Source organism: Stegodyphus dumicola, chromosome 4 (genome assembly GCF_044657685.1).
Source record: "Stegodyphus dumicola isolate Sdum_Otavi_A_Nest chromosome 4, ASM4465768v1".
Classification (NCBI taxonomy): domain Eukaryota; kingdom Metazoa; phylum Arthropoda; class Arachnida; order Araneae; family Eresidae; genus Stegodyphus; species Stegodyphus dumicola.
The window spans coordinates 241,187,627-241,201,006 of NC_140771.1; the positions used below are offsets into that span (position 1 = coordinate 241,187,627).

A 13,380-nucleotide genomic window follows, 5' to 3' on the forward strand; every position below is an offset into this window, starting at 1 on the left:
CCTTCTTACCATGCCTTCGTGGTGCAGTGGTCTGTACGCTCGGCGCGTATTCGAGAGGTCCATGGCTCGATTCCCGGAGAGGGCGTAGCTCTTTTTTCATCACTCCTGATTTAAAAATAACCTATTGACTCTACAGTGGCGCTCGAATTAAAAGGTTGGTGGATGATGATTCTCCACACCCAGGATTTGGCGATTGGGTGTGGCCTTTAAAAGGGTCTAAACCCAGTCGCCCTTTAAAAGGGGGAGTATCTAAAGTATTTCTCTCGCCTTCTTAGCATGCCTTCGTAGTGAAGTGGTCTGCAAACTGGGCGCGTATTCCAAATGTCCGTGGTTCGATTTCTGGCGAAGGCGTTGCTTATTTTTCATCTCTCCTGCTTCCAAAATAATACCTAATGTCTCTACAAATTAATCTTAATTTTGGCCTTCTTCTTTGAATAATTTCGGCGTTCATCTTTCACATTTTGAAGAACATGCCCGCAAATGTTCTTACCCAGTCTTAATTTTCGCAGGTATAGTATTGTTACAAATTTTGTATCTATGTAATTTTAGTGAAACTATATGTAAATTGTAGTATTTCTTGTATAATGTAACATGAAAGTCCTTAGGATGAGAAGTATCACTGGAAGAATACAGTTACATGGCTAAGCCCATTTAACATTGAGGTAAATCGCTAGCTTATCAATTTGACGAGGTAGCACCAAGCTGGCAATGCTTTTGACGACTGCATTTTGTCACCAAATTTGGCAAGAAATCGCCAAAAGTCGAGAAACTTGGCGAGTATTTGGCGTCATTTTGATAAGAACGTTGAAATTTTGTATATGGTACTGTTATAACATGTAGATCTCCCCTTTTTCGTTGCAATCGGCCGCACCAAACGTTTACATACATTATTATATATATAATATGTATTCCCACTCTATTACCCGACTTGATGAGCTAAGTACTTTTATTCTCATATATTGATAAATTGGGCATTTTTTGCTTTAAGAGTAGTTGAATTATGTTATATGTTTCAGTTAAGGTTTTTATGCCTTTAGTTAATCTGCATACAATAGTTGTAGAATTATCAAAAATTTAAATTTCTCTACGAGATTTGAAATCCCATTTTTAAAATCGCTCAATTATTCCCCAATGGGACTTTTAAGGCCCCATTTGAAATTAAAAAAGAGCAGTGAAAAACTTATCATATTTTTGAAAGTTTAATGTGAGATGTGTCTCATGCATGAAGAAATGTGATAAAATGTTACAAAAATCTTCTTCAAAAAATAAAATAATTTCGGACATAAAGGGTTAAATGGCACTACGCCTAATGACAATGCCATCTGTTCACATTTCAATCTCCTAGTATAATGGATGGTGAATTAAGTCAGTTGAAACACCAACTTCAGAGTCTTTCTGCACAGTGGGATCAAAAGTTAACTTTCAATTTTGCGCACTAAAGGCCTTCCTGCCCGTTGGCCGAATTGCTCATTTTCCCGTAGAAATCTCTAATTATAATTGCAAATTTTTTTTCTTTAATTGTTTTTAACTTGATAACTTACTTATTTGATGTTTTAAGTTTTTCTGTATTTCACAATTATTAATGAAGATGTTTTGTGTTTTTATGCATTTTTACTTTGCTTTCACGATGTGATAACCGAATTGATTGAATGAAAAATATGCAAGCTTATGAAATTCGTGGAAATAACTAAAGTGCAGCAAAAAATGCGTATAATTTAATAAGCCGTACAAGGAAGTCATGTGGTGTCCACGTCAGGATTTTTTTTTAATTGTTACTAGTCAATAAAAAGCATACAGGCAATTAGAGCATACTGAAAAAGTGGTATAAGAATAATGAAATGGCTGTAATCTGAATATATTTCTAACCTGAAGAGCTGGTGTTGGTTCACTGGCAGTTCCTGACCAAGCATGACCCATCAATTCTGACGTACTGCTGAAAAAGACATACGGCCTTAGGGAAGATTCTAGAAAAGTTAACTCCATGCCAGCAGTTGGATCGACTCCCTCTTCTCCTGAAGAGTCCCCAGCGATAGAAGACAAACCTTCGGCAAACATCCCAACCTAAAATAACAGTTGCTATGAATTAATACTAACATAAGATTTAATTCCAGCTTTATAAAATTACTGCGATTATCTTTATCACAAAAGTAATTACTTCCTAAAAAGTATTTGGAAATCTTCAGCATGCCACAATTTATTTTATTTTTAGTCCAAAGGGGCTTTGTCACCGAGGGGCTATTGTTTTCGTTTTGCGATTTTGCGTCGAAACACTCTGAATGTCCGTTTCACTCTTCAAGCTGTTACCACCGAATAGTATCGCCTTGTATTATATTTGAAAAAATTAAAAAATGAAGAAACTGCATGAATGCATGTATGTTTCTCGCATTGTGATAAAACAACGGTACCTTAGAGCCATCGAATGTTGAATGACGTAATCTTACTGCGAATATGGGCATCTGAAAGCCCAAATTTTAAATTTGGAATTTCCTTTATTATCGATTTCATAGTTTGTAAAACTTTAAAGACTTTTTGATTAACAAGCTCAAGGATTTCAAAGCGAGCAATGGCAACATTGTACAGAAACTCCAGCGCGCGAGACTGTGTATCGGAAATTCTAAAAATAAGCTCAATTTGAAATTATTTTGTATGAATTTTATGGTTTAAGTACAAAGAACGTTATATTTAATAAATAAAGGTAGCACACAAAATGTTAAAAAAAATCGCCCCTTTGGACATAATTTAAAATCTGAAACCTTTGAGATTTTCTTTTTTTTTTAAATAATTGGTTTTTATTTTGCATTTTGTCTATCACTTCAGACACTGTCACGCAGTTCGCTGGGTAGATTTTTTTTAGAACAGCGTAGGGATATAAGCATGTTATCTAGAACCAAAGAATTGTCTGATGTTTGAACTTGCCTACTGTCGGAAGAACATCAGTCTGAGTCTGGACCTAAGCGTGGAGGAGCAAGCTGGAGAATGGAGCCGCAAGAAGTTAGCAGCTGGTGATTATTGATGTTTAAAATCCTGGACAGTGTAGCTGATTTTAGAGCAGTCCTGTCCAACACGGTAAACTGCGATTGGAGGCTTAGCTCGTTAAAAAAAGTTAAAAATAGAATTTTGGCTTGTCTTGCACTAAGACTGAAGTGTGAATTTTAGCATAGTCAAGTGGACTATTATTAACCCAATCGGGGTAAGCCTGAAAGGACTATTCGTTTCGAAACGGCATTTTGCGTGGTCCACTAAAAACAGTGAATCACTTTTTAAAGTGTTGCCACCAAATATTACCCCCTGTATTATTTTTAAAGAAATTAAATAATGAAGAATCTGCATGACTCTACGTATGTATGTTCTTCGCATTCTGAAAAAAATGACTGTACCTAAGGCCATCAAGTTTTGAATTACGTAGTTCTCCTCCCTGATGTGTGCACCTGAAAGCCCAATTTTGAGTTTCGAATTTTATATTTCTAGTTTGTAAAACTGAATGAACTTTCGATAAACAAACTCAATGATTTGAAAGCAAAAAGTGGCAACACGTTGCGGAATGAAGCATATTTATCCCCAACGCGCAAGACTGTCTATCGGATTTTCCATAAGTATGCTGTTTTTAAATATCTTGTTACTTTGCTTTGAATTGAAGTTATTGTGGTGTAAGTTAGAAGAATATGATATTTAATAAATAAAGTTAACACACAAAATGTTAATAATAAAAAGACAGAAAAAAACGTTTTGCAAGCCTTCTTACTAAGCAAACTGAACATCGATACAATGAAGTGTGAAAAGACTGAAAAACAGTAGAAAAATGTATGTCAAAATTAACGCTGCTACTTTTAAAAGTTTTATACTTTTACTGCTGAACTGTATATGGCAATGAAAAAAAATGATGAATTCTTTATTAGAAGAAAATGATGCTTAATATTAAAGCTAAATAGACCAAAAGAGAGACTGTTAATGAGAATGAGTGTAACAACAGACCAGTAGACTTTATCCTTTTTATCTGCATTTTTTATATTAACTCTCAAGTAGATATTCAATTAACTTTTAAGTTAAACGTTAAAGCTCTTGTATGCCGGAACCTAGAAATATCAGTTCCATTACGATAACTCGTGAATTAGAACCCACAGAGCTAGCTGTAGTGTTTCCAACAACCCGAACACTCTCAAAGCTAACAAAGGTATCATAAAACATCTGAACATAAAACAAAAAGAACCGAAAAACATTGAAAAATTACTATAGTTTGCTTTTCACGAATTATGAGAACCAGTCTTCTGTAGTTTCTTAACTCAAGTTCTCATTTCTCTTTAATAAAATAAAAAAGAAAGAAATAAAAAAGGAAAAATAAATAAGAAATAAATAAATAAAAAATAAGAATAAAATAATAAATAAATAAATAAAATAAAATTAATCTGAAGCTATTAGATTTTACTTTACGCCCAGAAGGTATTTTTTAATGTATTGTGTGTTACCTCTGTTTATCAAATATCATGTTCTTCGCATTTAAACCATAAAGTTCAGTTCAACACCAATATCGCAAAATAATTTTAAAATGAGCTTATCTTTAGAATTTTCGATACACAGTCTCGCGCGCTGGAGATAAAAATGTTTTTTTTTTTTTCGTACAGTGTTGCCATTGCTCGCTTTGAAATCGTTGAGTTTGTTAATCAAAAATTCGTTAAAAGTGTTACAAAATATGAAATCGATAATCAAACGAATTCCAAATTAGGGCTTCCCAGATGCCCATATTCGTTGGAGGATTGCGTTATTCAAAATTAGATGGCTCTAGGTACCGTTGTTTTATCACAGTGCGAGAAATATACATTTATGCAGATTCTTCATTATTTAATTTCTTTAAAAATAAGACAGGGCGATAATATTTGGTGGCAACAATTTGAAAAGTGATTCGCCTTTTATAGTGAATCGACGCAAAATGCCAAAACAAAATTAATAGCCCTTCTGGGCTAACGTCCTTTGAGTTAATGAGAATAAAATAAGAAATGAAATACTATCGACATGAAATTAGGTTAATTTAAGGATCTAAGACAATACATATGACGATTATTGACGAGTAAATATATTTAATTTTACAAATGTCAGACATTTGGTCACTAAGCCTTGGTCTTGCTTTCCAATGCAACAGAATAATACAATAGAATAGAATTAAAGGATAATAGGGCAGTGCATTCACCAATATTGACCTTATCTAGAGTTACAAAGATTACAGACTGAAGAGGCCTTAAGCCGAATTTAAAAAAGATAGGCATTTAGGCAGTCTTGCCCATTCAAAAGAGGAAATAACGCTAATTCTTTAAGATATACGATATTTGTCTTCCATTTTCATCATCGTCGGTGTAGAATGGTGCGACACCAGGATGCCGGTGCCAGAGGCACTGTGCCTGTCAAACTGTCGTTACGAATTATCTGTCAAAAGAATGTTCATCAAATCTGCAAAATATCCAAAGGAATATTCTCAAACAACTTTTGAGGAAAGTAGGCACAGACACATAATTGAATAATACATAATTTAACTTTTAGTCTTAGTCAATGCATTCCGTTATTTAAAGGCAATATGTTGCCACTGTCTAAAACGAAATACTATTATCTTATACGAGCGAAAATTTGAAATTGAAGTTCCACTTTGAAATGGTCATAAAAGGAAATCTACTGAACCAAATGTTATCAAACTTGGTAATCGTGGAAAGGAGGTAATCGGAATTTATTTTCCGCGAAAGAAGAAAAGTTCAAAAACTCACCACCAGGGAGGGAATGGTGCTGTATGCAATATTGTTAAACGAAATAAGACATGAAGACATCGGTTTAAAATGTGTTCAATCCTTTCTGAAACGTGTTACAAAGCATGTTGAATGTGGCATCCACCATTTTCCGAAAGCAAGTTAAATCCTGTTACTGCATTCTCAACAGCAGCTCTTAACATATCAGGAGGAATGTTACGGACATGTCGGTGTATCGCATTTTTTAATTCCGCCAAATTGTTTAGATTATTTGCATAAATCATTTGCTTCTTCTTGACTTAAGACAAATACAAACCATTGCGATTTTGCATAACCCCACAAAAACGTTCGTTTTATAAACAATTAGAAACGTTTCAAACCGATATCTTCATGTCTTAGCGCCTAATTCAGGCTTTAAAAATCACAAATTGGTGATCTGTAAGAAAACGATTTCCGGAATGCGCACAGTTTTGCGATCTCGCATTTTCTAATCGCTATTTTGTGGTTTACATAGACGGATCTCTCCGTTACACTGATGGCGCACTCGACATTTATCGCCTTTAAAGCCTTAAAATGATAATTCTGTATAGGTCAACGTTTCTTAAGGGTATACAATATGTTAAACCCGTATAAAAAAAAGGTGTAGTTAGATTCCGACCTTATTTCGTTTAATAAAATGACATACAGCGCCATTTATCTCCTGGTGGTACGTTTTTAGTACAAAGGGACTTTGTCCATGAAGGACTATTGTTTTCGTTTTGCGATTTTGCGTTGAATCACTATAAATGTCCTTTTCACTTTTCAAACTGTTGCCACCCAATGTTAGAGTCCTGCATTATATTTGAAGAAATTAAATAAGGAAAAATCTGCATAAATGTATGCATATTTCTCGCATTGTGATAAACAACGGTACCATCGAATTTTGAATGACGTAATCCTACGGCGAATATGGGCATGTGGAAACCCAAATTTGAAATTTGGAATTTGTTTTTTTATCGATTTCCTATTTTGTAAAACTTTAACGAATTTTTGAGTAACAAACTCAATGATTTGAAAGCGAGCAATGGCAACAATCTAAGGGGAAAAGAAAACAAAAACCTTTTTATCTCCAGCGCGCGGAACTGTGTATCTGAAATTCTAAAGATAGGCTCATCTTAAAAGGGGTGTTGGAACCCCAAAATCTTCAAAAAATTGTGATTTCGGATTTTTGCATTTTCAAATTATCTTCACTTTTATCTTTCTAAAAATACCATTCTTTAATCTCTATGAAAATTAGAACTGTAAAAAAATCTAGTATTAATTTGTCATCTACTGCTTTGATCAATGAGGATTTTTACATAAAAACGCTTTTTTCTCCAAACGTGATTTTTTTTATACTCGATGTACCTTTTCTCAGGAACTACTGCTCGCAGGTATCTAAACTTTTTATGGCTTATTTATTAGGTTTCCTAATATTTACTGAAATGAGCTTTTTGTAATAAATTTAGAAAAAAAAAATTTAAATTTTTTTTTGCGTGAGAAAAGTGCTAAATTTTACTATAAACATTTTGAATTTTAGAGTAAATTACAGAATTAATTTAATTTAAACATTTTGAATTTTAGAGTAAATTACAGAATTAATTTGTTACTATGCCTAACAAAATATTCTGTAATTTACTCTAAAATTCAAAATGTTTCAAAAGCTCATTTGAGTATAATCAGATAGGTATACTTTAATTACAGAAAAAATTTCAAGCTTGTATCTACAGCAGATTTTGAGAAAAGGTACATCGAAAATGGCCAATTTAACATTGTCGGTATAGGGGTTTCTGATACCCCTTTAAAATTATTTTGCGACATTGCTACTGAACTGAAATTTATGGTTTAAGTGCAAAGAACAGGATATTTAATAAATAAAGGTAACACACAAAATGTTAAAAAAACGCCCCTTTGGACGTAATTTAAAATCTGAAACCTTTCATGTTTTTTTTAAACTTTTTTTTTCGTGAAAAATAAATTCCCATGACCTCCTTTACACGACTACCGAGTTTGATAACATTTGGTCCAGTAGTTTTCTAGAAGCAAAAAAATACTTTTTAAAATCTTTAATCTGATTCATTTAAATCATGTAATGTCTAATTATAAATATTAAATATTTTTATGTAATTATATTAGCTAGAATCATTAAAATGACCATATATTTTTAGTTCAAAGGGGCAATTTGCCCAGAAGAACTATTAATTTCGTTTTGCATTTTGCGCTGGAAACTATAAACGGCGAATCACTTTTCAAATTGTTGCCGCCAAATATTATCGCCCTGTATTACATTTAAAGAAATTAAATAAGGAAGAATTTGAATGAATGTATGTATGTTTCTCGCATTGTGATAAAACAACGGTACCTAGAGCCATCAAAATTTGAATAACGTAATCTTCCATAGAATATGGGCATGTGGAAGCCCTAGTTTTGAAATTTGTTTTATTATCGATTTTATATTTTGTAGCACTTCAACGAATTTTTTATTAACAAACTAAATGATTTCAAAGCGAGCAATGGCAACACTGTACCAAAAAAAAAAAATATTTTTGTCTCCAGGGCGAGAGACTGTGTATCAGAAATTCTAAAGATATGCTCATTTTAAAATTATTTTGCGATATTGCTGTTGAAATGAATTTTATGGTTTGAGTACTTAGAACATGATATTTAATAAATAAAAGTGACATACAGTCAAAAGTCTTTAATCCGGACTCGTCGGGACTTCGGCGATTTCGGATTATCGATTTTTCCAGATTATAGATCATTAGTTTAAATCTGGTAAGATGGCATGCAGAAATTATAAAATTAAAAATATGAAACCGTAATTTATAAAATAATGAGCAATTATGATCTAAAGGGTATCAAAATTTACAAAAAAAGAAGCTTAATATTTATTTGTTTACTTTATTAAACATTTCTTTCAACGCGCGCATGCGTGAAGCATACCTTACGCATAGCCGAAATTAGAAAATTGCAACCAGAAAACTATTTGATTTGTATTCGTGATATTTATAATGACGAGGAATTTGATTTAAATCATATCAAAGACGGAGTACATCGAGATTAAATACTACATTTAGTAAGGAATTATAAGCCGAATAAAATAAAAACATCTGCCCTGAAGATAACGATAGTGCTGACAGATTAACTTCCAGTTCATTGCGCGCCACAACGTCCCCCCCCCCCCGCGCAGAGCAGCGTGAAATTGATAAGCAGATTTCGGAACGGTTAGATAAACAAAGGATATGGCTTTATCTATTTTTTGTAGCAATTCGTTTTTTGTTTGATGGACATCGAAACATACTTTCTTTACCTTTGGGAGCTCCAGCATCGGAAATTCTATTTGACATAATCGAAAGTTCAAGCTTACTTTTATGAAATTGCTCTTACAGTCTGCAAAAAATAATAAGCCGGATCCAATTCGAAGATTAAGGAACAACGCAATCATCAACATTAACTGAAATAGATAATTAGAGCTTATACCGTCCGTTATACATTAAACGCGCACGCGAAAAGTATTCTGCGCTTGCTCAAACGCATATGCGCAGTCGTAAATGCCTTGCGCGCACGCATAAAACGCCTATGCGCATGCGCAGAAAGATTTTAGCTTTGAGGTCCGGATTATAGATCATTCCGGATTATGGGTGTCCGAATTAACGACTTTTGACTGTACAAAACATTAGAAAGACGCCCCTTTAGACGTAATTTAAAATCTGAAACCTTTCAGATTGTATTTTACTTTTTCTCTTTTTATAATTATCATTTTTAGGTCGCTGTCGTTGGTAATAAAAATTAATAAAACTAAAATATCACAATTCTGTAATTCGGAAGTGGTTATTATTTAAAGAAATTAATTAGTTTATTTACGGAAAGCAGGTTGGATATTCCCACTGAAGTTTCAAAATCCACGTCGAAGGAGCTCCTCTTCAATAATCCTCCGTCTAGCATTTCCATTTCTATTCCGTATGTTACATTTATTCCATCAGCAGCTGGAATGAAAAGCATAGGCTAGAATAACGCATACTAATTTTATCCTTCCTTTAATGTGAAATACCTCAAGTTACATACTCAGTATTTATAGTCAATGAAAAGAAGTTCACAGACTCAGTCATCAGATACTGAGTTATTCACAAACCAGTGAAATGTTTTTAAAAAGCATAATACAAATTTTATGCAACCAATAACAGATTTTACTGTGCTGAAAAGTTGCAAACTGATTAAGTTATTTTTTTTAATATTTCACGCATGCTCACAGCGTCCACTTTTTGTGGCACGGGAGACAATATCTTGTCATTAACTTTTTAATTGTCATGCCCGAGATAATCTCGGGCACAGCACTGGTGTTCGAAAATGTCACGCCCGAGTATTTCTCGGGGTAATTTTTTTTTGAGTGCATCGTATTGTTATACCCGAATATATATCGGGAGACGTTTATTTCGGCTTCATCTCTTTGTCAAACCCGACTATATCTCGGGAAAAGTTAATGTGCACTCAATTCAATAGATGACAGCACTTTACTGAAGATTTCAAAGGTTAGAGGTTATAAGTTCTTTGGTTCAAAGTGCACGGGATCTTTTTGTTGTAAAATGGCGTCCAGTTCTTTGAAGCGTTATATAGATGATTTAGATTCTTCAACCAAAGATGAAGGCTGTGTGTTTGATGAGCAGTATTCATGATACTTCCATGGTCAGCCTCAAAAATAAAAAAAATGAAGATATACTCAAGCCGAAGATTGTTAACTATGGGTGGTGTAGATCGCTGTGATTAGGAAATATCCTTTCATCCAACAATCCGAAAACGTCAGAAAAATATTTTAAAAAGATATTTTTACATTTACTAGACAAGGTACTCTGGAACTCATATTTGTTCTATAAAAATGTAGTTGGGAAACATATTACATTTTTAGAATTTGGAATCCAAGTTGTATAAAAGCTTTTACATAAATATGATGACGCAGCTTCTGGACAAAAGAATGTTGGCAGACCACCTACAATAGATAACCCTGCCCGTCTTACTGAACGGCATTTTATTTCCCATATTCCTCCTACTCTTGCGAAACATGAGCCTACAAGACATTACAAAGTGTGTTGTTCGAAAAAGGATAACAATGGGAAAAAGATAAGGAAGGAAACACGATTGTAGTGTAGTGATTGTGGAGTTGGTTTGTACTTGGAAAAGTGTTTCCAGTTGTACCACACAAGATTGAATTACTGAACTATCAATAGGTATTCACTTTTATTTTTTTTTCATTTGTTTATTTTTTAGAAAATAATTTTTTTCATTTTTAGAAAATAATGCTCCACTAGAAGCGAACTTTACAACTGCCATGTTGAGTGGCAGCCGCCTCTAGCAAATACGCAGTGGCTACAAGACATTAGAAATTTTACCCATGTACTTCAAAATATAAATTTTTAACTACTTAAGTATATTTTATTTTGTACTAAACATTTTATTTTTCCAATAAAAAAATTTGACAATTTGTGTGCCCAAATCAACAAAATAACTTGACAGTTAAAGGGTTAAAAAGGTTTACTTGGACATTCTGGAAACCTGACTGATGCCACAGTTTAAATGAAAACAGAGATAAGAACCTCTTTAAAAAACTAATTGTCGAGATTATGACCACATATATAATTATTTAAACTATAGATTTTCAATCTTTCTCATGTCGAGCACCCCTAAAATATGAGAAAGTTTCTCTGTTCTTGCACGCGGTAAAGTACATTCTAAAAAACAATTCTGATTAGGGCACCACATGTCTTTCTTGTAGGGTCTATTAAACTATATACATCTCTTCTTGCTTCATTTAATTTAAAACATATTTCTTCGAATTATTCTAAATTAATCGATCTTTCACTGTAAGTTAAAAATGACACTAAAAAGTTCAAATTTCGAAATTAAATATTCCGGTGATACGGAAGTCAACATTTTTATAATTTTATTTTTTCATAAGGAGTAAAAAGCTTTCTCAAATATAAATACAGGAATCGGAACACCGCATTAAAAATGTAACCGAAATTTTGTTACTAAGTGAAAACAATTTTTTTTTAAATTTACATTGCTAAAACAAGAATATTTTCGTCATTTAAAACACTTCTGTAGTTGGAAGAATATGACTACGACCAACGATTGCGAAAATAAAGGCCGGGTAAGAATCTTTAAGACGGATAAGCGTTAAGTATATATATAAATCTGTTTGGTACAGTAAATTGCAATTAAAAAAAATCTGATGTGGACACCACATGACTTCCTGGTACGGAATATTAAATTATACGCATTTTTTTCTTGAATTTCATTTAAATTGATTGGATTGAATTAAATCTACTTCGTCGACAGCGCATAAACCACAATAAAATAAATGCACTCTTTAAAATTCACTATATTTGTTTACTATAACGACACTCTGAATGCACAAAATTTATATCATTTGAAGAATTATCTTATCGTTGCCACATGTTCTATTCAAATACTATAATAAACCTAGAACGATGTATGAAAGAAATTAAGCAAAAAAAAAAAAAAAAAAAAAAAACAGAAACGAAACAGTTTTTCTCAGACGATTTAGTATTTCTCATTCAATTAATTCAGTTCTCACTTTGCAACAAGGCAAAAATACATTAAATGAAGGCGTTATTTTTGTGTTGCGAAACTTAGTCTCTCTAGATTGGCAACAAATCTACAATTCTGCTGTTTCAAATGTAAACAAATATGTTCGCCATGTTATTTAAAACTGAACCGCATTTAAAGAGCTTTTAAATTGTTGATAATTGTACAAATATTGCTTCCAGAATTGCGAAAGGCATAAAACCTTAACCGAAAGATAAAAACAACATAATTCAATCATTTTTAAAGCAAAAAATGTACAATTTACAAACATAAAAGAGTAAAGATACTGAGATCACTGAGCCGGGTAACAGAGTGGATATATATATATATAAATATATTTATATACGTTTGGTGTGGCCGATTGCAACCAAAATACGAGGTGCACATCTACATGTTATAGCAGTCCTATATATAAAATTTCAACGTTCTGAGGCTACTCTTTTTTGAGTTATGCGAGATACGTACGTACATACGTTCGTACAGACGCCACGAAAAATTCTCTTCAGAATTCATTTTAAAGCAGATTTATAATTTTTTGGAGGAAAGGAGTCTTTTATTCTGTCCTTACGTATAGGTATCACGCAAAAATATCGTTAAATTGCATTCGATAGCGGTCAAAATGGATATTTTCTTTGAAATATGCTGCCTGAAACTTTTCGCGATTACAATACTTCCTTTTTACTTCGTACAAGGAAGTAAAAAGGAGGTGCACAACCAGATGTTATAGCAACCCCATAAACAAAATTTCAACGTTCTGTGGCTAACCGGTTTTGAGTTATGCGAGATACATACGTACAAATGTCACGAGAATATCCCTTTTCAATGCATTCTACAATTCGTTTGAAAGGGAGAGTCCTTTATTCTGTGCGTACGAAAAAAAAAAAAAAAATGTCGAAATGGATTCGAGGAAGGTCAAAATGGGTATAACCTTTGAAATATGATACTAGAAATTTTTCGCGATTACAATACTTCCTTCACTTAGTGCAAGGGAGTAAAAATAGTTCTCAAGATTATAGTATCGAATGTATTTGTG

At 33.0% G+C, this 13,380-nt stretch overlaps 1 protein-coding gene across 1 annotated transcript in view; it reads right to left on the reverse strand.

The window, feature by feature from the left end:
- LOC118194056 (microsomal triglyceride transfer protein large subunit-like) overlaps positions 1-13,380 on the reverse strand; it is a 139,337-nt gene that overhangs the window by 4,803 nt on the left and 121,154 nt on the right. Inside the window, exons 14-15 of the mRNA XM_035365243.1 lie at positions 9,609-9,730; positions 1,867-2,061 (exon numbers count right to left, since the gene is read on the reverse strand). Of these exons, the coding sequence (XP_035221134.1) occupies positions 1,867-2,061; positions 9,609-9,730 (317 nt within the window). The remainder of the gene's footprint in view (positions 1-1,866; positions 2,062-9,608; positions 9,731-13,380) is intronic.